Source organism: Grammomys surdaster, unplaced genomic scaffold (assembly GCF_004785775.1).
Source record: "Grammomys surdaster isolate TR1022 unplaced genomic scaffold, NIH_TR_1.0 125767, whole genome shotgun sequence".
NCBI lineage: Eukaryota > Metazoa > Chordata > Mammalia > Rodentia > Muridae > Grammomys > Grammomys surdaster.
The window spans coordinates 1036209-1056328 of NW_021620598.1; the positions used below are offsets into that span (position 1 = coordinate 1036209).

The window sequence follows — 20120 nt, forward strand, 5'->3', positions numbered from 1 at the left end:
TGGAGGAAGTTTCCCAGTTGAGGTCCCCCCTCTCTCAGATGACAATAGCTTGTGCCAAGTTGGTGAAACAAACTACCCAGGACAGACGTGGCCACAGGGCTACAGCTGGTCCTCCTGTCTAAGAAAGTGGGTGTGCGGAGGCAGCCTTGGCCCTTGAATAACGTGCAGGGGCTATGGATAGGAGGGGGTGCCCTGCAGGCAGTCGTGAACAAACCCCCAAGCATCCCGAGTTTTAAAACATTTTATTAGTTGTAGTTCTTTAAAAGTCTCAAGAGTCATTCCCACAAAGACTATTTTATTTGCTCAAACTACCGAGTAAGAGCGCCCGAGGCCAGCAGCCGCCCTGCGGTGGCCCAGAGGGGCCTCAGTGAGGGTTAGAGCAAGGGCCTGCACATCCTGGGAGTCTGGTGATGGGTAGGGTTGGGTTCTGAAGCAGCTCTGGGGAATTCACTAAAGCCCTCCATTGTCTGGTTTTACTAGTCTTGGGGACAGACTCTGATGTCCCCATCTGTCCCCAGTGCTGCTCCGCCTGGATGCCTACTGTAGGAAGGCACGCAGGAAGTCATTGTAGGAAATCTTTGACGAGAGCGTTTTGTCATAGTACTCGAGTACGTGGAAGAACTCCTCCTCTGACAGGTTGATGCTGTACTGCCGGAGCACCTGGGGGCCAGGGCGTGGGTGAGCAGTGGCGGCTTCAGGTCAACCCCCCCCCCTCCATCCACAGGCTCAGGGCATGGTGCAGCCCTGGCTGAGGATGCGAGGTGCCCACTGCTGTCATCTCTTCCCTCCCAAGGGAAGGGAGAGAGGATGCCTTTTTCATAATATCCAGGATGAAGTAGAGACTTCACCAGCCACCTTGGACCACGAGGTGGGGGAGGAAGCCGGGTGCTGAGAGGTGGCAGGACAAAAGTGGATCCCTGACCACACTGCTGTGCCAGCTCTGGAAGTCACTCCCCACACACACTCTAGACTTCTCCGCAGGAAGACAGAGATTGCCTCCTGAAGCTGTTCTTGCCTTGTTCACCCTCACAGCCCAGACAACTCCTTCTAGAGATCCCTAACAATGTGTGGAAATTAGGTTATAGGGTTCTCCTCTGATGCTAGCATTCATTTTTAAGAAGAGATTGTAGCACAGGCTAAAAGAGCTCCCCCTGCCCCTGGACTGAGGGAAGCTGGTAAGGGCCCAATGGAAGAAAAGCAGGATGAATTAAGACTGCACCGGACTCACACCCATCTGCCCCCCGCCCCGCCATCTCTGGTTCTGTGAGAGATGTTGACATCTTAACCGTCTTCTCTGCTTGCCTCACCCTGGGTCCCTGGGAAGGGGAGGAGAACCTTCTCTCATTACCTCCCATCCTTGACAGACTAAGACAGACTCCCTGGCCAGGGATAGCACCAAGGGAGCATGGGAAGCTGGAGAAGGGTATGAGCTGGGTTGTGGGTGGGGAGCTGAGGAGGGCAGGCTTTGGAGTTACCTGGCACCCAGGATTGGCTGGAGCCAAATGGCACCACTCCAGTGTGCACTGTCAGGTGGACTGGGGATCCCTGTGTGGGAAGCCTATATCACATACACACTGCTGGGCTGTCCCAACAGTCCCAGGACTGGACATAGTAGTAGTGTGGTCTCAAAAGAAACAAAGGTATACACACACACACACACACACACACTTTAGGGGAGAAGAAGCCGTAGTGTGCAAGTAAGGGACAAGCAGGCCACAGCCTGGGCCTTCACGGGCTTTAGAGCTTCCTATGCTACTGGCCTTTCTTGCTTGCTATATGCTGCATCTCCATAGCAGAAGAGTGCAGAGTCTCACCTTCCTGAAGTCAGCCACACTCAGGAGTCCTGTTCCATTCTCGTCATAGGTCTTGAAGGTACGCCGCATGGGCCTCCAGCAGTGAACGATCTTAGGCTGGATCCGTAGCAAGGCTGAGTAAAACGAAGATGTCTCCAGACCAGCTTCTTTCTAAAACCAAGATGGAGACTGAGCGTACAAACTGGGGTGGAGACTCTGTGCACCGACTCCTGAGCCAGAAGCTGGGCTCTGTTTCGCCTCTCTGTAATGAGGTTCAGATCTACCACCTCAGGGAGCTAAGTACCCATGACTGGGGGCTGGGAGGAGCTGCTTTCTATCTCCAGTTCTCAGGGGAGAACCTTGAGGCCGAGAAAGGGGACCATGATCCTGGCTCTGATTCAGCCACAGCAGGTCCCATTTGTAGACACTAGGCCAACTTCAAAGCCACACTGAGGTAAGACAATGACTGTGCCTTCTAGTAGGTTGTTAGGATGAAAGGTACTTGAGAAGCCACAGAGTACAACCGCATATGGTAACAAGAAGTCTCACGATACTGTGCTTATTCCTTTAGGTGCTACAGGATGAAGGCAGGATGTCTGAGTGTTCCAGACCCAACACATGTCTGCATATCACGGAGGTGAATTACAGGCAACAGCGTGAAACAACTCTCAGGAAGGCTGAGTTTCGACATGGTACTACCTAAAACAGACTAGCGAGGTTAAATTGCTTTCAGTTTATTTCTCACTCAAGCACCTGGGACAGACACATCCCTGTGCTTTTACAGCTTTGCAAGCTGCCAGTTTGCTCACCTGCCAGGGCCCTGTGGAACCTGGCTCACCCACACTGGTGTCCAACTCAGCCAACCCTGTTGCTGCCTGTACTCCAAGCTGCCTCCCCATGGCATGCCTACCTCTGCTGTTAAAAATGTAGTTGATGGTTGCTAGCTGGGACAGGGGGAGTCCAGTGGGTGTGTCCTGGGACAGCTAGCAAGAACCCAGTCTACTTACGCCACTCAGACCTCCCCCATGATGGCCCTCCAGACTCTCTCAGGAGGAGGAGACTGTCTGTTCTGGACAGTGTGTCAGAAGAGGCATCAGCGGGCTCTACCCCACAGAGATGCTCTACCCCACAGAGACCCTTCATCTGCTCCTCACAGAACATTCTAGCTTGTTTCTAGAGGGGGAAACTGAGGCCAGAGGAGCAGAACAAGACTAGAGTAGGAGGAGAATTTGCCAAGAGAATCCAAGGAGGAGCGGAACAGCCTCTCCTACCTATAGGGCTGGGCTAGCTTACGGTACACTTGGCTTTGCCTTTGCTTGCCTCCTGTGGGTATGCAGTAGCGGATGCTGGATCTTGCCCAGAACTTCCTGTGTGTGGCTTCTTGCCCCAGTCCCTCTAAAAGCTGCCCAGGTGGGTGGGTGGGAAAGGTGAGGTTATTAGCCTCCACTGAGCTATTTGGAACTGGATTTGCTTGCTCCGGGGCCTTGTGTGAGCTATTCAAGCATGCTTCCCACCCTACTGCTGAGTGCAGCTCCCAGCCCAGCCACGCTCCCGATCTAAGTCAGACAACCTTGACTCAGTGTTACCGACGATGGGGCAGGAGCATAGAGCACACTTTGTAGTTTCACGCTCTGGGGACGTTTGAGCAGGGTGAGGGTGTGATAGAGGGTGTGGTGCTGGGTTGGGGGGCGGTCTTTGTGACTATTGCACAGCGGAGGGTGAAAGGGGAGACCAGGGATGCCCCCATGCTTGGGTCCTTGTATCTTTGAGGTCCTTTGAGGCCACAGTTAAGAATTGGTGGTGAGGCAGGGAGATTACCAGGGAATTTCAGACAAGCCTGGGTCATGCAGTAAGACCTCATCTCAGAAAGCTTCCGTCCACCAATGGAGAGAGAGAAAGGACAAGCAAAAAGAATGAAAGGAAGGCAGGAAGGACAATCACAGAGGTGGAGTGTGGGGGCGGGGTGGGGAGGAGAGAGAGAGAGAGCGTGAGCCTGCGCTGCTCAAGTACCGCCTGCATTCATTCAGCCCAGGCCCCACCCCCTGGCCATATACATCCAAGTTATGACAGTTTAGCTTGCCCTTTCTCCAACCCTCAGAGCACCATGTGAGACTGTCCACTCTGGACAGTCCAGTGTTTCTGGGACTCTGGATGGGTGTCACCAAAAGACTGTTAGGCTCCAGCTGTTGGGCTGTATCTCTAGACCCTGACCATTTCCGGAAGTAGACTTCTTTCTGGTACTTTAGGAAACTAAGCTCCTGAGTCATCTTAATGTCCATGGCTAGATCTGTCCCCCAAATCGCGTCTTTACCCTGTTCGCCCTACCCTGCCTGCAGGAACACACCTTGACATACAACCCTAATTGACCTAGTGGCCACCTTCTCCTGTCCTGACCTTCCAGTAGTCAGAGAATAGAAAGCCTAAGGCCATGGAAGCCAGAGCTCCCAAGGGGGCATTTGTGGGGAGATGGGGATCCTGGCTGTCCCGGTCCCCCTGTGCTGCCCAGTGAGGGTTTCCGGGTTCAGGACTCCCTGGGCTGCGGGCTGACACACCTACCATCTTGTCTGCATTCTGTATCCTCATCCTCCGCATCAGAGAGGTCTCCTTGGCTTTCAGCAGCAGGACACAGCTCTGGATGAAGTCGCAGTAGGCGAACTTGCCGTTGTTCTTCAGGTCGTACTTGATGATGAGCTGCTGGCTCTCCTCCCTGCTGATGTCCAGCTTGAACTTCTCCACCAGAGCTGAGGACCAAGTAGCCCGCCGCACAGTTGGTGGGGACTGCCCTCACTTATGGGTGGGGCTGGATTGCCAGCCAGCTCCACCCATAAGCACCAGCCTCTCCCAGGAGGGACCCCAACCCTGTCTCTTCCAGGAGGGCTCTATCTCCCCGGGGGTGGGTGGGGTCACGGACCCAGGAACTCTGCTGCAGTGATGCTCCCCTGCTTGTCCATGTCTTTTTCCTTGCATTCCTTCAGCAGCTCCCGCCAGCAGCCCTGGATCTGTTTGCGGAGCCTGCTCTCGATGGGTTCACAGTTCTGTAGGGGTGGGGTGCCCACTGGGGTCTGTGGAGAGGGACAGAAGCATTCTTTCAACTGGAGGGTCTCATTGGGGGAGGCAGTCGTGGGGACCACAGAGAGGACTTGGGATCTGCAGCTCAGGCTTGCAGGTGACAGGAAAGGAGACAAGCTTGACTTTCCCTAGTAGGCCATCTCAAGCCAACCCGTAATAATGGACTTTGGGACTATGTAGCCACGTTTTAAAGGACAGCCCTTCTCCTTGCCCTTCCTAACTTCCAGAACTCCCCACACTCCTTGGCTTGGGGTCCCTTCTACCCCTCAAGGCCAGTCTTTCTCAGGGGTCTCTCCTCAACCCTACAGTCATTTCCCCCAAGGTCCCTGTTTGAAGTCTTCTTGCTGGCCATCTCTCTGCCCAGATCCCCACTGACCAGCAGCCTACTCCTCTTCAGTGTGGGGAGACTAGCAGGTGGCTATTTCTAAGGTGCTTCTGGCACATTCTAACCACTTTTGACTTCCCTGAAGACTGCAGTCACTGTTCCTCTGAGATCCATGACAACGTACATTTTGAGCTAGAGCAAACACCCAAGTGCATAGTAGGTATACAGGATACAGTGTCAAACTGAGGACTGAGGCCCAGGAAGGCACCATAGGCCTCACCTGGCTAGGTGTAAAAACGGGGGAATACATTCATCTGTGAGGGTGATTACCAAGCTTAGGAGATTGTCCCCGTCAGAGCCAGGCTTCTTGCCCATGTCCCTTACCTCTGTCTCTTCCTCTTTCCCTTCTGGTCGTTCCCCTGTCTACCCTGCCTCTTCCAACCCTTCCTCAAACTACCCTCCCTTGCCACAAACTGACCCTGGAGCCTCCCCAGGCTCATGAGTCGAGTTTCTGGATCATCTGCAGCCTGTCAGGACAAACACTGGGGCCCCTGTGTGCATGGATCTGCCTGGAGGTGACATGGGGGCACTTGTCAGGATGGGCACTCACACAAGGGTGGCTCCGTGATTTCAACCCCACTCTGGGGTCCCGAGGAGAGCAGAGGGTGGACCTGGCCCCTTGGGAGATCTCAGGGGCACTGCTTCCCCGCTGGGCAACGGTCGATTCTCCAGAGTCACCTGCAGCCATGGGCGGCGAGGGCACCCTCTCGGTGCTCAACTTGCTGAGGAAGTCCTGGTACTTGAGCCTCCCCTTGGCGTTGACAGGCATCTCGCTCCACAGTCTGTCAAACTAATGGCAGCAAGTCAGTCCCACCCAAGGGAGTGTGAACCCAGCCAGAGTCTCTCAGGAGTCCTGGAGAAGTGGAGTCAAAGGTGATAGGTGACTGCAGACCAGGGTTCATGTCAACTTAAAAAAAAATAATAAAGGAAAAGAAATTCATTTGGTCTCTCAGGATAGAAGCTTCTGGAAGACTGGGGGTGGGGGGGAAGGCAAGACAAGAGGATTATTCATGGCTTCCGCAGGACATTTTTTAATTGAATTGGGTCCTCAGAGAGCAGTTCAAGGCCATTAAATCTTGCGATTAGTCACAGTGACCGAGCTGTGGTGCATAAAAACATTTTAGGAGAAAATGCAAATCAAACCAGGGCCCACCCCAGTCCCAGGGAAGCCTGGCCTCGTTCCTCAGCCTTCCCTGCACACCTGAGTCACAGTGGCTCATGGGTGCCACCAGCCTTTACCTCGGCCTTGACAGCCACAGATTATTTCACTCCGAAGGTAAGAAACATCCTTGGAAGAAGAGGAGGCAGCATTTGGAAAACTGGGGAGGTGTTTATGGTTTTGCATGGTGGCTGGCTGATGCCACAGACCCTATCAAAATTACACACCATGGCATGGGACCAGGTGATGAGAGGCTTTTGATTACAGGGCTCTTGTCCCCCTCCCTAAATGCTTGAAAAAATAAATCCCCAGCTGATAGAGCTGACATGTCAGCCACCAGAGGGACAGAGGCCAGTAGGCTGGGGACAGTTTCCAGCTCTCCTTGTCATCTACAGACCTCCAGAAACTTAGTTTGCTCCTGGGTCTCTCCTGGGGTTTTTCCACAGGAAATGACTTAAAGTAAACAACTCTTGGGCTCTGTCTAAGGTCCCCAAATGCTTGTTAGCTGCCACACCAGCCTAATCTTGGATCAGAAAGGTGGGTGCCTCTCTGGAGTTGGGGCACCTTTAGGTCTGCACCACCCTGATGTGTGCTTCGGCAGGCAGCTGCTATGTGTTGTGTGGGATTTACAAATGGGCGCTCGCTCATACCAAGTGTATTCCCAGAGGGCGGTGTCTGGAGCTGAGAGGACTGCAAGTCATTGAGAAAATTAAAAACAACCCATGATGGGTAATAAGACTCCACACAGTTGATGAGCTTGGAGGTGGACTGGCCCAGGGCTTCTCCAGCTCCACCAAGCAGAATCCCTCGGGGATTCTACTAAGCCCTGCCCATGGAGTTCTGATTCAACTTCAGAACCTACAGGGAGATTGAAAAAGAGTATATTGAAAATGTGTAGGATTCTGCCGAAAAGCGAATCAAGCGGACTAGCTCCCACCCCAGAGACTCAAACGTCTCCGGTGTTCTACCAAGTAGCCTCTGCTTCACTCTAGACTAGCCCTGGTCTCCAGACCCTGCAGCATCTTTTAGAAGCTGTGAGTCTCACAGTGTCCAACTTCTTACCACCCCACCGGTACAATGTCATCTGCCAGTTGGGATGATCACTCTCCTGAGCCACTTGGTCTCAGGCCTCCCTTCTGCCTCCCAGTCCCGACTTTTCCATGGTGTTCTGAGGAACTCTCTTCATCCTCACAAAACCCACATCCTCAAGCTCCCTCTGACCCCAGCTCTGGCTGAAGCTGCTTCTGAGGATGATGGGAGTCTCTGAACTCCCACAGCTCCTGTGTGTCAGCTGCAGAAGTGGCCTGCTCCTCTGTTTGCCTTTTGACATGGATATTATATCTCCCGGGCTCTGGTTTCTCCTCACCATGTCTTCTGCTGTCACCTTTGGCCAATGCACTTCCAAAGACAATTGGAAGGTCCCTGCCAACCCTCTTTGTTCTTACTGTGCTTTCTATTGCTGAGATAAAACACCATGAGCACTCTTTAATGTTGAGCCTGTGTTAGCCACTCAGAGAATCACTCCTAAAGGTGGCATGATTGTGACACCCCTGGAACCTTACCTTCAAACACTGTTCTCTCTGCTCATCCTGTTTCCAAACTCTCCTGGAACCATCGGCATGCTCACCTGCCTTTCGCTCTCCTGTGTCCCTCACCTGACTCTTGGGTGCTCACCCCCACCTCTCACTGAGCTCTCCTGGCAAAGTTGACTTCATAACTAAATGCAACGAGGGTGTAACAGCGGCCAGATAAACTCAGCCTAACAATGGCTTTCAGAGAAGCAAAATCACCACATATATGAAGGATCGATTTACCATGGACAAGCCAAGGCTGATTGTGCCTTCAGATAGATAGCAGAGATCAGTTTAACGTGGCCACACTGATCATGTTAAAATCTAGCATTAAAGAAAAAATTCAGAGCAACCAATGTATAGACTAATAACAGATCTGGTATGGTCAATGAGAACATTGAGCAGCACGGAGGTAGGCCGGTGAAAGTCTATAATCCTAGCAGTAGAGCCGTCTAGAAATTCTGCTGAGCCGCCAACAGAGTTCTGACTATGCAGCTGTGTCCCACAGATCAGCAACATGCAACTCGAAGAGCAGCAATAGAAACCAAAAGAGAGCTGAGTGAAAAAACGTGAATTAGCAGTCACTTCATCTTTGAAAAAATTCACAATTTTTACCCATTAAAAAGTATCTTTCTAAAAATGGCAAAATAAAGGCATGCTCATATAAAAAATGAACTTATCATGTACAGATCACAATCAAAGGCCATACTTCATAGAAGAAGAAAAAAATATGAGCAGAAGAAAGCCATAGATGGAACAGATAAAGTAACACTGAACAAACACCAATGGACTCAGTGAATCATGGGGATTTAATTTGTAGAGAAAAATCACAAAAGAAAGATAAAATACTAATAACAATAACACAAAATCCAAGGAGTCCATTGAGTCACATCAACTTAGTATCCTCACAAACCAGAGAACAAGGGAACCTGGTTGAAAAAAATGGTAAAATTTAAGGGTAACAGCTATTTATTGACTAAGAAAGTATGTAATTTTTGACAACTATGTTAGAAAAGGTGTTTTTAAAAGCTCAATCCAAATTATGTCAAGAAACTACATTTTTCAAATATAAAGGAATTGAGCATGAGCATGGTGGGAAGCTGGGTTCTGTTGATAACAGAAGTAAATGGAGACAACAGCAACAACAATAAATGTAAATGTGCCAAACATTCAATGTAAAAAGGCAGGGATCACTAGAGAGGATGTTTAAGAATTTATGTGCTGTTCATAAAGCCTGCACACAAAAGTGTCAAGCATGTAGAAGATTTGAAGAAATTTAAATTGATACAACAAACAGACTCTAAATGAAAGAAAGGCTGAGAGACCATGCTACTATCACACTAAATAGACTTTAAGATTAAAAACTATTTTCTTAGAACTTGATACATCAAATACTGGGTTGCAAGCATCCACATCTCTCAGCTGGTTTTGGGCCAAGCTAACTGAGAGAATACTTTTAGCTGAGGCTAAAAGTAACAGCTGGTTTCAATCAGCAGGTGTAGAATGCTTCATAATGCTCCATTCAAAACATACCATCTAGCTACAAATGACACATTTATAAAGAATGACCACACATCCAATCTCAGATAATTCTAATAACTGATAAGATCCAGTACCATTCTCTAATTAAAATCATGTTCATTTATAAGTTAATAACTCTTTAAAAACACATTCATTCAGCAACAGAAAAAAACCACCCGTATCTCTAAATCAAAGGACCCAACATGGGAATAAGAGACTAGGAGCTCCATTATAATTTTACAACTATGTATCAAAATTTGGATGCAGCTAAAGTAGTAATTAGACAGAAATGTACAGTTTTAAATGCCTATTATGGAAGGAAGAGCAGCTGAAATTCAAAGCCTGCATCCAACCTATGCCAAGGCAGAGGGAACAAGAGAGAGCAGCAACACAGCGGAAGCCCAACGAGCTGAAAGCTGAGCCTCGGAAAAGATTAAGAGAGTGTAGGCAGGGTTGCAGTATGAAGCTAGGGGAAACCATGTGCAGTGTGGTCCAGCTGTGTGGTACACATGGCAAGAACTAACTGGTAAGAGGACATAGATGTCACGGTGGGTCAGTGTATGGCGATTAGAGAATAGAAAAGGGGACAAGTTCCTGTAAAAACATGAGCCGCCAAAATAGATGAGCCCGAGTAGCCCTGTAACCATCAGAGAAACACACTGGCAAAGTAAAGACTTTCCTTGTGGAAACTCTGGGCCCTGGGAGGCTCATGAGCATTTTTACTTAGCTTTCAGGAAGCTGGTGGCCCAGTTCTGCCCAGGTCCCACTAACAAAACAAAAACGTGCATAGCCTGAGACTCTAACTACACAGCTGCTGCGCTGTTGATTCAAACAAGACACGGACAACACAAGAAAGTACAGACTAAAGCCACAAACATTTGACACAAATTGCCACTAAAGTACCTGTCATGGGATCCAGCATTGTAGAACTTTGTTTTTAAGTTTAAAGAGAAAGAAAGAGAGGTGGGGAGGGAAGGGGAGGAGAAGGGGAAAAGTATGTGTTGGTATGTACACATGTGGGAGCCCGCCAAGGCCAGAAGAGGGCATCAGGTTCTCTGAAACTGACACTACAGACAGTTGTGAGTCACCATTTCAGTCAGAACCCAAGCCAGGTCCTCTGCAAGCTCAGTCAGTGCTCCTAACCACTAACCACTGAGCCATCTTTCCAACCATGGAAACACTTTCAACACTCCCTGATCAAATTGTGCTTACAATAGGAGTATAAGTTTGCTTTACTATCATAAAGCCTATCAGCATGGCTCACTGAATTGAGAAATATGTGAAAAGCTAGATGTCTGTCTTGATACATGTATACCTGGAGAGAATGCATCAGTATAACAGTACCCACCCACGTTTGCAAGGTTTTAGAAAAACAGGCAGACAGAGAAGAGTTGGTTGGGAGTTCCTGACATTTGATATATGAAAGTATCTCTAGAGAAAATACATTGAACCTGAAGCATTCCTGTTCAAATAAGGCTAGAACAGGGAAAAAAACACTGCCCCAGCCCTGGTTAACAGGACTGTGGGATCTGGGCATTGTTATAAATTGAGAAAACAAAACAAAACAAGACCAAGAGGCCTATAGGTTGAAAGGTCACCTGCCTGCTGCTCAGAACTGACCCAAGGTATCAGCCATTGCTGGCAAGTCACAACAATGACCGAATTGAGCAAAGCAGTTATGACAACAGCTAACAAAACTTAACTGAAAGTATGAAGTTACAAGTGTTTTCTTATAATCAAACCAAACAGGCATTTAGGACACAGAAGATCCTGAACAGTAACAATAGAGTGGAATGATATGGAACATTCACAGAACGGGGAAGAGACTGGTCAGTAGACAGAAAGTTCAGTTAGTGTAATAAGTAAAGTGTGGCAGGTTCCCCTCTCCCACCCTCTTGGAGACAGGCTCATGAAGCCCACACTGTGGGAGCTGGTGATGTTCCTGCTTCAGTACTAGTCTTTCGGGCATGCATCACCAGACTTCCAGGGGAGCCAATGTAATGGCACTGAGACACCACAGAGAGCTGAGCTGGTGGCAGACACTCCTGGCTGGACAGAGCCCAGAGACCCAGGTGCTGGTCATTTACAGTCTAGTGGAGCAGAGTGCAGTTAGAGCAGACCTCCATGAAAGAATGGCTGACAGACAGCGGTGACGCTGAAGATGAAGGAGGGCCACAGAGTCCCCAGGATCGAGGAGACCGACTTCACACGGGTGGACAAACACGTGCTGCCTGCTTGGCAAGAATAGAAAGCAGAAGCTCCAAAAACTTCAGGAGAGGATCAGCTGGTGTTCCTGTAACCTTGGGCAGGGTGAGGATGGCATGACCACAGCCCAGAGTGGAGCCAAGAATGAATTGTAAATGCAGGGTCCACCCAACTGCAGGAGCACTGTAGAAAGGGACACATACACACAAACACACGCATACACATGCGCATGCACATACACACATGCACACATATATAAAGTGAGCACCCACTTGGGTGCACATTCATGTGCATAGGTACATGGGTGAGAGCTATCACCCATGTACGGCTCTACTGCCGCTCACAGACCACACAGACACTCTCACTGTGAACACTGTCACATAATGTGGGATTCAGCTTTGACACCCTCGGAATCTCTCCCTGCCCCCTCTGTCACTGGTCCACCCTGTTCCCTGCCCCCCATCCCTCTGTCTCCACACAGCAGTCAGAGCACCATTGTTTAAAACCACTGATCAGGCCAACTGGAGAAGGGTAAGGATGGCCCTCTCACACCACTGAGTAAAGACAAAACTCTGATTGGCTCCTGTTCTACAGGACAGACTCCAGGCTTGGGCTCATTCCCCACTGCCCACCCTTCAAAGCACTGACCATCTGTGAATGGTCAATCCCATCATCCCTTACCATCCACGTCCCCTCTGCTCCCAGATAACCCTACCTACTAACCAGGTCTTCGTTTCTAAGCTACCTGCTTAGAGAGCCTTCCCAACCCAGCTAGTAACAAGCCTGCCTCCTATTCCTTGTCTGTACCCTTTTCCTGCCCTTAAAGGAACATATAGCATCATCGTTGGCTCAGGCACTGTCTGTTTTGCTTAGTGTGTTTACTGTCGAAAAGTTCTCTGAGAAAACAGATCCTTTGGGGACAGGGTGGGGCTGGTTTGCCCTTAGGCTGCTGTTTGATACCTCAAACCTGTTGCTCCTGGTTTGGGGTACCCTTGTCTGCACTGCTCTGTTTCCATGGGCCTGCATCCTGTTATCAGAGAGACACCCCCCACCCCCGTGGGTACCCGGCCATGCCCTCTCAGCTCCCACTGGCTTCCTTCCAACCGGCAGGAGCCTGCACTTCCTCCTGAGTCCCGCTTCACTGGCCTCCCATATCCCTCCTTTGCTGGGATGATTAATCTTGACAGTCAACTTGACAGGGTCTAGAATCACACAGGAGATGAGCCTCTGTACAGATTTGTGTGAAGTTTTCTGGATGAGACTAATCAAGGGGGGGAAGATACACCCTAAATGTGAGCAGGACCATCCAATGGGCTGCAGCCCTGGGCTGAATAAAAGGTAGGAAGTGACCAGTAGCCATCTTTCCCTGCTTCCTGGCTGTGTACACATGGCCAGCTGCCTCCAGCCTCTGTCACTATGCTTCCCCTCCATGACAGACTGTACCTTCAAACCGTAAGCCAAAAGGAACCCTTCCCCCCCACACACACCCTAAGTTGCATTTGTCAGGTATCATGTCACAGCAGCAGGGGAAAATCCATCTGTTGTCAGCAGCCCGGTGCCAGCACTTGTGCACAGGTGGGCTTGCTGGCTCTGTGCATTTGCTGCACATTAAGGTTGGTGGCTATGTACCCAGAAACATGCTCAGAGACCAAGGCTGGGGTCAGGGGACCAGGGACATGGGAACTGGGAGGATGTGGGGAGCTGGAAGGGCCAAACGGGGCTGGGGAAAGCCTCCTTCTGCTTAGAATCTAGAAGGAGGCATAGACAGCAAGAGATACAGGGGCCAGGTCCTGGCAGGGAGCTGGCTAGGAGAGAAGGGTGCCAGGAACATGGTGGGAAACATACAGAGATGCCAACTGGCTTTTCTGAGTCACACAGCTGGACAGGAGTACAGCTGTCCAGGCACACTGCTGAACAGGTACAGAGCTGGACAGGTACAAAACTAGACAGGTACAGAACTGGACAGGTGCACAACTACACAGGTGCACAGCTGGACAGGTGCACAGCTGGACAGGTGCACAACTACACAGGTGCACAGCTGGACAGGTGCACAACTACTCAGGTGCACAGCGGGACAGGTGCACAACTACACAGGTGCACAGCTGGACAGGTGCACAACTACACAGGTGCACAGCTGGACAGGTGCACAACTACACAGGTGCACAGCTGGACAGGTGCACAGCTACACAGGTGCACAGCTACACAGGTGCACAGCTGGACAGGTGCACAACTACACAGGTGCACAGCTGGACAGGTGCACAACTACACAGGTGCACAGCTGGACTTGGGCAGAAGTCTGAGTTATTTTATTATCTGCAATCATCTTTCTCACTTGCTAGGGGCAGTGGCAGAAATCACAAACAAAATATTGAGAGATCCTCCTTCATGATAAGGCTAAATGTAGATGTTCCCTAACACCACTGACTTGCCTGTAAGGATGGGCTGTGGTCTGTCACCTGAAGCAACAGCCAGGAAGACCTAGCTCTGATGGTGGATAGCTAGCAACACATTTCATGCAGAACCCTGACAGCCCATCAGTTCAAACTCAGCACTGGAGATGCCCCCTCCTTTTCTCTCTCTCTGCCAACTGTACCCACAGGTTTCTAAGCTGTGTCCCCTCCCCCATTCACGGAGCTCTTGAGAGCTGGACTCCTTTGAGTGTGAGGTAAGTGTTTATCATGTGGGTGAGCCAGGTCATGGAAACAAGATGGTGGTTAAGCGGTACTTAGTGTTCTGGCACCATCGCCAATGTGACTGGCACAGTGCGCTGCCCCAGGGTGCAACACAGAGAGGGAAATCAATGTCAGTCATTCCAGTACCAGATGATCACAGATGCAGGAGACTGGGGGCTGGGACTCGTTTTAACAGCAAAAGGGACATGAAGCTCACCCTGACTGAAATGTTCACAGCTGTTATAGCAACAGAGGCTTCTGTGAGTTTCAGTATGGTTTATAACAAATTAAGACCCCAGCAGGGTGTGGGAGCTCACGCAGGGGCTCCTGGCAATGGGGAGGCAGAAGAGGAAGATCAACCCAAGTCCAAGGTCAGTTTTCTCTACAAAGAGTTCCCAGTTACTATAGGCTATCTAGGGAGAGCTTATGGACGAGGGAGAAAGGAAGGGAAAGGAAGAGAAAGAGGGAGGAAAAGAAAAATGAGAGGTGGAAATTACCTTAAACACTAAGAAAAAATAGTGTAGTGGAGAACTGTCTGCTCTGACACCGACTTGGGGTGACTGGCCGCACTCTTACCTGTTCATCTGTCAGGATCTGTACGTGACGGGTGCAGATGGACCGGAACTCATCTCTGGAGACTGTGTTGCTTTTCAGGGTGTCAAAGTTCTCAAACTCCTGGGTGATGGTGTGGTAGTGGGAAGCTACTGCCTTCTGCACTCGTGCCAGAATGTCTCTGTTGGATGTTTCTTTGGGGGATGCAGGGGGCGGGGCCTTGGGCATGTTCTCTGCCCACTCACCAGCCGTCTGCAGAGAACAGAATGAAAATTGATCCGCTGGGTGAACAGTAGACGCCTCTTGTCTCTGGGTGCAGGGAGGCAAAGCTTTATGGGAAAGAGAGGAGCAAATGCATCATGATTTCTAACGACGGGCCAGCCCAGCTGTGTGGAATCCCAGGCTCACTTGCCAGGAAAGTGGTCTCCAGGGTGGCACTCTGCCCTTGGAAGGTGGGGAAGCCCAAGGGGGTGGTACACCATAAACTCTCTCCTATTCCCTCTTGATGGCTGTTTCTTTGGGTTCGTTTAACACATTCAAGGGCTGGGGAGATAGCTCAGTTAGTAAAATGCTAACCACATTAGGTTAACAAAAGGACTTAAAAGTTGGATTCCCAAAGTGAAGGGCCTTGGTGCCTGAAAGTTTGGATTCCCTAGTGTTGGGGAATTCAAGAGCAGGGAGGAGGGAATGGGAGGGATGGTGGGAGCACACCCTCATAGAAACTCCCCGAATTATATGGATTAGACATGACAGAGGCAGGCTGCCAGAAGACTAGATTCCAGAATTCAAACAAAAACTTATTTTGATACTAAAATTTGTATTTGTAAAATTGTATATTGCAGAATACACAATGTATTGCTTGCTGTATCTACTCATCAAGCAAGCTGAGCAGACCTGCTCAAACCTCTGATGTTCTGGAATTTCATCTGGATGCAGTGAAGACACAGATGTCAGAAGCTTATCAATTTACTTTTCCCCCCACCCTTCTTCTAATATCTCAACACCCATAATCAGCTTGAAGAAGTTAATGAAGAGTGGGTGTCCCTATTCCCCAGGTTTGGGGACTGAGGTGGTTAATATTGGGCTGTCTTTCTAGGGGCAAGTAGTGGTTTTGTTGGAACAGGAAGGAATAGCTAGGATTTATTGCATAGCCATAACCTATTGGTAGAAATCTGTATAGTTGTTATTAAGCTGAAGTTATAATTTCTTAAATGGTACAAAATTTACTTTGATTTCAAATTTAAGGTTTTCATTGGTATGAGTTTCTTATTGATATAAAAGTGAGATTAATATTGTTACTCTCATAGGCATTGTGCCTATATAACACGTTTAGGAATACAAGGCTTAGACCCAGTCCTTCTTTAACTTTTTAAACTGATTTGAGATGGTTAGCCTGTGAGTTAAGGGCCTATAGCAAATTCATGGCTCTGAGTTTATTGTTAGGGTGTTTTCTATATTTTATTTAGAAATAGCTGAGAGGAGTTAACAGATAACAGTCCAGATTGCCTTACATGGATAGTTGGTTTTCAAAACATCAGAAGTCCACAGAATTGACGTTACAAACATTTCTGTATTAATGTTCATTTTGATTAGAGACCTGTGTGCTTCTGCCAGCTTCCTTGTCTTGGATTCTAAGAAGAAATTGAGCGTCTTTGGAGTTACTCCAGTTGTGGTGAGACAGTCACTAGGCAAGAATTGCCTCTTTTCATCTACAGACAAATTACCGTCCAGAAAAGGACACACTTGAGGAATAGTCGACTGATTATATCTGCCAAGACAGAGTAATCAGCCCTTAATAATTCTGCATCACTAGGTCTGTCAGATGATCCTGGGGCAGAAGCCTAAAGATTGGATGCTCAAACATTTTGTAGTATAGGGACTGTCCAGGTGTTCAGCGGTCTCTATAAATTGGCTAAGTTTTAGAAGCTATGCTTTGTGTTTCCCATAATTTCAGTTAATTCAGTCATTCTGGATTTCTGACGGGGTTGAAGACTTATAGTCTCATAGCCAATCCTGGCTATTTATTTTGAGAGAAAAGACTTGAGAGGATGGTTTTCAGCTGACATTCATTCTAAAGCCAAGAAAAAAGCCAGGTTCAGAACTTAGTCTTTTAGTTAGGAGAGATGACAGAGGTTCTGTTTAGTCAACAAAATGATGGACTGGGTATTAGGTCTATCTTGTACCTTACTGATACAAATTGGTATAGTTATGCTCTAATTGTATTTTGAGAGAAAAGTTGCTTTTTTTTTTATTTTAACAGGAAGGGTGATATGTAGGAGGAGCTAAGGTGGGAGGAGTAAGGAGAGGAAGAGGAGGAGTAAGGAGAGGAGGAGGAAGAGAGGAGAAGCTAGGAGATATGAGAGGGGGGGGGAGGGAGGGAGGGAGGGAGGAACATGGAGGCGATGTTTACATGTCTCCGCCAGTCAAAGGTAGTTGGTATACCTAGGTTGGGTATTGGGTTACACTTCTGATTGTATGGACATATTGTTATTGAGCATTGCCAAACTTATAAAGCCTTTGATTAACATTTAAAAAAAAGTTACTAATTTAAAAAAAAAAGTCTCTGCAGTCTGCAGTTAGCAACATAGGCAAAATTGTAAATCAGCATGTATTTGTATGTTTGTGCAGTTTTCTCTGCCACAAATGTCTGTTCCTGCACCTATTGTAACAATTCATTAAAGAAAAGACTCATTTAAAAAAAAGAAAGAAAGAAAGAAATGAAAAGAGTAAAAAAAAAAAAGTTGGCATCCCTAAAATCCTTGATGGTGTATAGAGCTGTCCATGGTGCTGAGGAGAGCAGCAGAGATGTACAGCCTGGGCCAGAATCAGGGACTTCTTGGACTGAGGCAAAGACTCATTATAACTATGAGCAAGTAAAGGACTTGCAGTTGGGAGCCCCCGGGAGGAGTAAACCCTCCTTTCAGTGTCTGGCACTTCACTCTGGGGATAGATGGACTGGCAAGCCAGGAGCAGTCACTTGAGAAACATCATCAAAGGGGCTGGGAAAAGAGGCAGGGACTCTCTGTTTATTTGGGGGGGGGGGTGCTGGCTAGGTCAGGTCTCTTAGGAGACTGGGCACTATGCTTTAGCTAGGCTTGGGAGACCCAAAGGTGAAAGTGTGTGTTAGGAGAAATGTTAGCCTCCTGCAAGGCAGGAAACAGCTTTGACAGGCACCTCCTTGCTGAGTGAGCCAAACATTCTGAAGCTATGTAGGCCTGGGGGCAGACGTTGATGCTCTGCTGGCAAAAACGACCTAGCCAATGATAGCCAAAGGGCAAGGGAATCCACTACTGGCCCTGGCACCAGCCCCGGCCCTGCTGTATCTTGATGATGGTCTAATCACAATCCTTGCTTTGACACTGGCTCTTACTCTGGGTACCAGTGCTGTGCTAGGCAATCAGCAGGCTTTGACAATGAGTGCTCCCAACTAGTAGTCCAACTTGGCCACACTTCAAGTGACCCAGCAGTGATGTCTCCACTCTGTCGCTGTCAGGCAGCGTGTTTTATGAAACTAGCAAACCCTGACAGCCTTACATAGGCAGGCCTCATTTGCTTATTTTGTAATTCATTTATGAGCGTCTCCATGCCTCAAGCTTCCTTAGGATGGGGTGACAGCCTTGCACCCCCATGCCTCCCCTACTGTACCCACTTTTACAAGACTTGCTTCTTGAGATAAGGCAAGAAAATGGAGACTAACATGCTGGAGATGTCGTTGCTTTTAGACAGACAAATCAACTTGAAAGTCTCCAAATGATTTAGGAAAGTGGTCCAATTTGAACTAAAACCATGAGAGCAGTATCTGCCCCTGAGAGGCACTAGCTGTGACGAGTTACAAGTCAAAGTGAGGAGAGTTCCACGCCGCTCACTGATGACAGGCTACTGAACCCACAAGTGAGATCCTGAGAGAAACTGAGCTTCCTGAGAGAAACCCACATTAACTGCAATTGGGATGAGTGAAGGGTACGGCTATGTTCCTGACTGAGAGAGTCAGATTCAAGTCGCAAACCTCTTTCAAGTTCCGAAAACTAAGCCTCTCTGGGGCCTGGGGAGACGACTCTGTGAGTAAAGCATCTGCCACAGAGGCACACGAGGACCTGAACTAGATCCCCAGGTCTTATCCTAAGGAGAGGGCAGGATGGTGTGTCCCTACAATCCCAGCATGGGGAAAATGGAGACAGGAGCACCCCTGGGGTTCATGGGACAGCATAGCATAGCATAGCATAGCATAGCATAGCATAGCATAGCATAGCATAGCATAGCATAGCATAGCATAGCATAGCATAGGATAGCATAGCATAGCATAGCATAGCATAGCATAGCATAGCATAGCATAGCATAGCATAGCATAGCATAGCATAGCCCAGTGGATTCTCAGGCTAGTGAGAGATCCTATCTTCAACAAGGTGGATGGCTCTGAGGAATAACAGCTGAGGTTGTACACACTGTCTCCCTTTCTCCCTCCCTCCATCCCTCCTTCCCCCCCCCCACCTTCATCGAATATATGGGGGATGGGAATCAATAGACATTTTGACAATTACATCAATGATTGAAAAATATGAAGTCACCACTTCTCGGCCTTTTGGCTAAGATCAAGTGAAAAATATATTGTCATACACTTTTGGAGAAGGCGTGACCACACGAGACTGAAGCTGGCTGCACCTGTGTGTGACCTAGTGAGAGTCACAGAGCTGGGCTGAGACTCATTCTGTGTTGGTGGGAATTGGCTCTGCCCACTGGGTGATTGAGCATCGGCCCTCTCCATGGAGCCTTTGATCAAGAGGCCTGTTTGCCTAGACAGCACTAGACAGCAGTGTGGCTGCCTTAGACAGCCTCAGTGAGGAGCAGAGTCCAAACAAGGCTCATAAGTTTCATCAAAGATGACCCTGTCCCCTTGAGCATCAAAGCGTGATCCTCTGTGGCTTCTGCCTTAGCTCATGGAAGCTCTATATTCAGCCCTGAGGCCTTCAGCCACCTATGCTAACTGTTTTCTGACTCCAGCCACAAACAGCTCAGCCCTGGTCTCACCTTATTCTGACAGTCTCCTGTGCCCATGTCTGACACCTCTGAGCAGGCTCTTTTCCAGAAGCATCAACCCGATCAAGGCCAGACCCTTATGAGCCCCAGGACAAGAGGCCAGCTTCACAATGGGCCCCCTGCATTCTGTGACCTCACTCATCCTGTTCCAGCTGAGGG

At 48.9% G+C, this 20120-nt stretch overlaps 1 protein-coding gene across 3 annotated transcripts in view; it reads right to left on the reverse strand.

Moving 5' to 3' along the window:
• Nucleotides 1–225: 225 nt before the first annotated feature.
• Efcab6 (EF-hand calcium binding domain 6) overlaps nt 226–20120 on the reverse strand; it is a 173170-nt gene continuing 153275 nt past the window's right edge. For 2 of the 3 annotated variants that reach the window (XM_028788767.1, XM_028788766.1), the window contains 6 exons: nt 14952–15179; nt 5798–6037; nt 4705–4855; nt 4350–4534; nt 1815–1964; nt 538–660 (listed from right to left, as the gene is read on the reverse strand). In XM_028788767.1, coding sequence (XP_028644600.1) covers nt 538–660; nt 1815–1964; nt 4350–4534; nt 4705–4855; nt 5798–6037; nt 14952–15179 — 1077 coding nt within the window. Of the gene's footprint in view, nt 661–1814; nt 1965–4349; nt 4535–4704; nt 4856–5797; nt 6038–14951; nt 15180–20120 lie in introns of all 3 variants that reach the window. The other variant, XM_028788769.1, reaches the window with a different exon arrangement.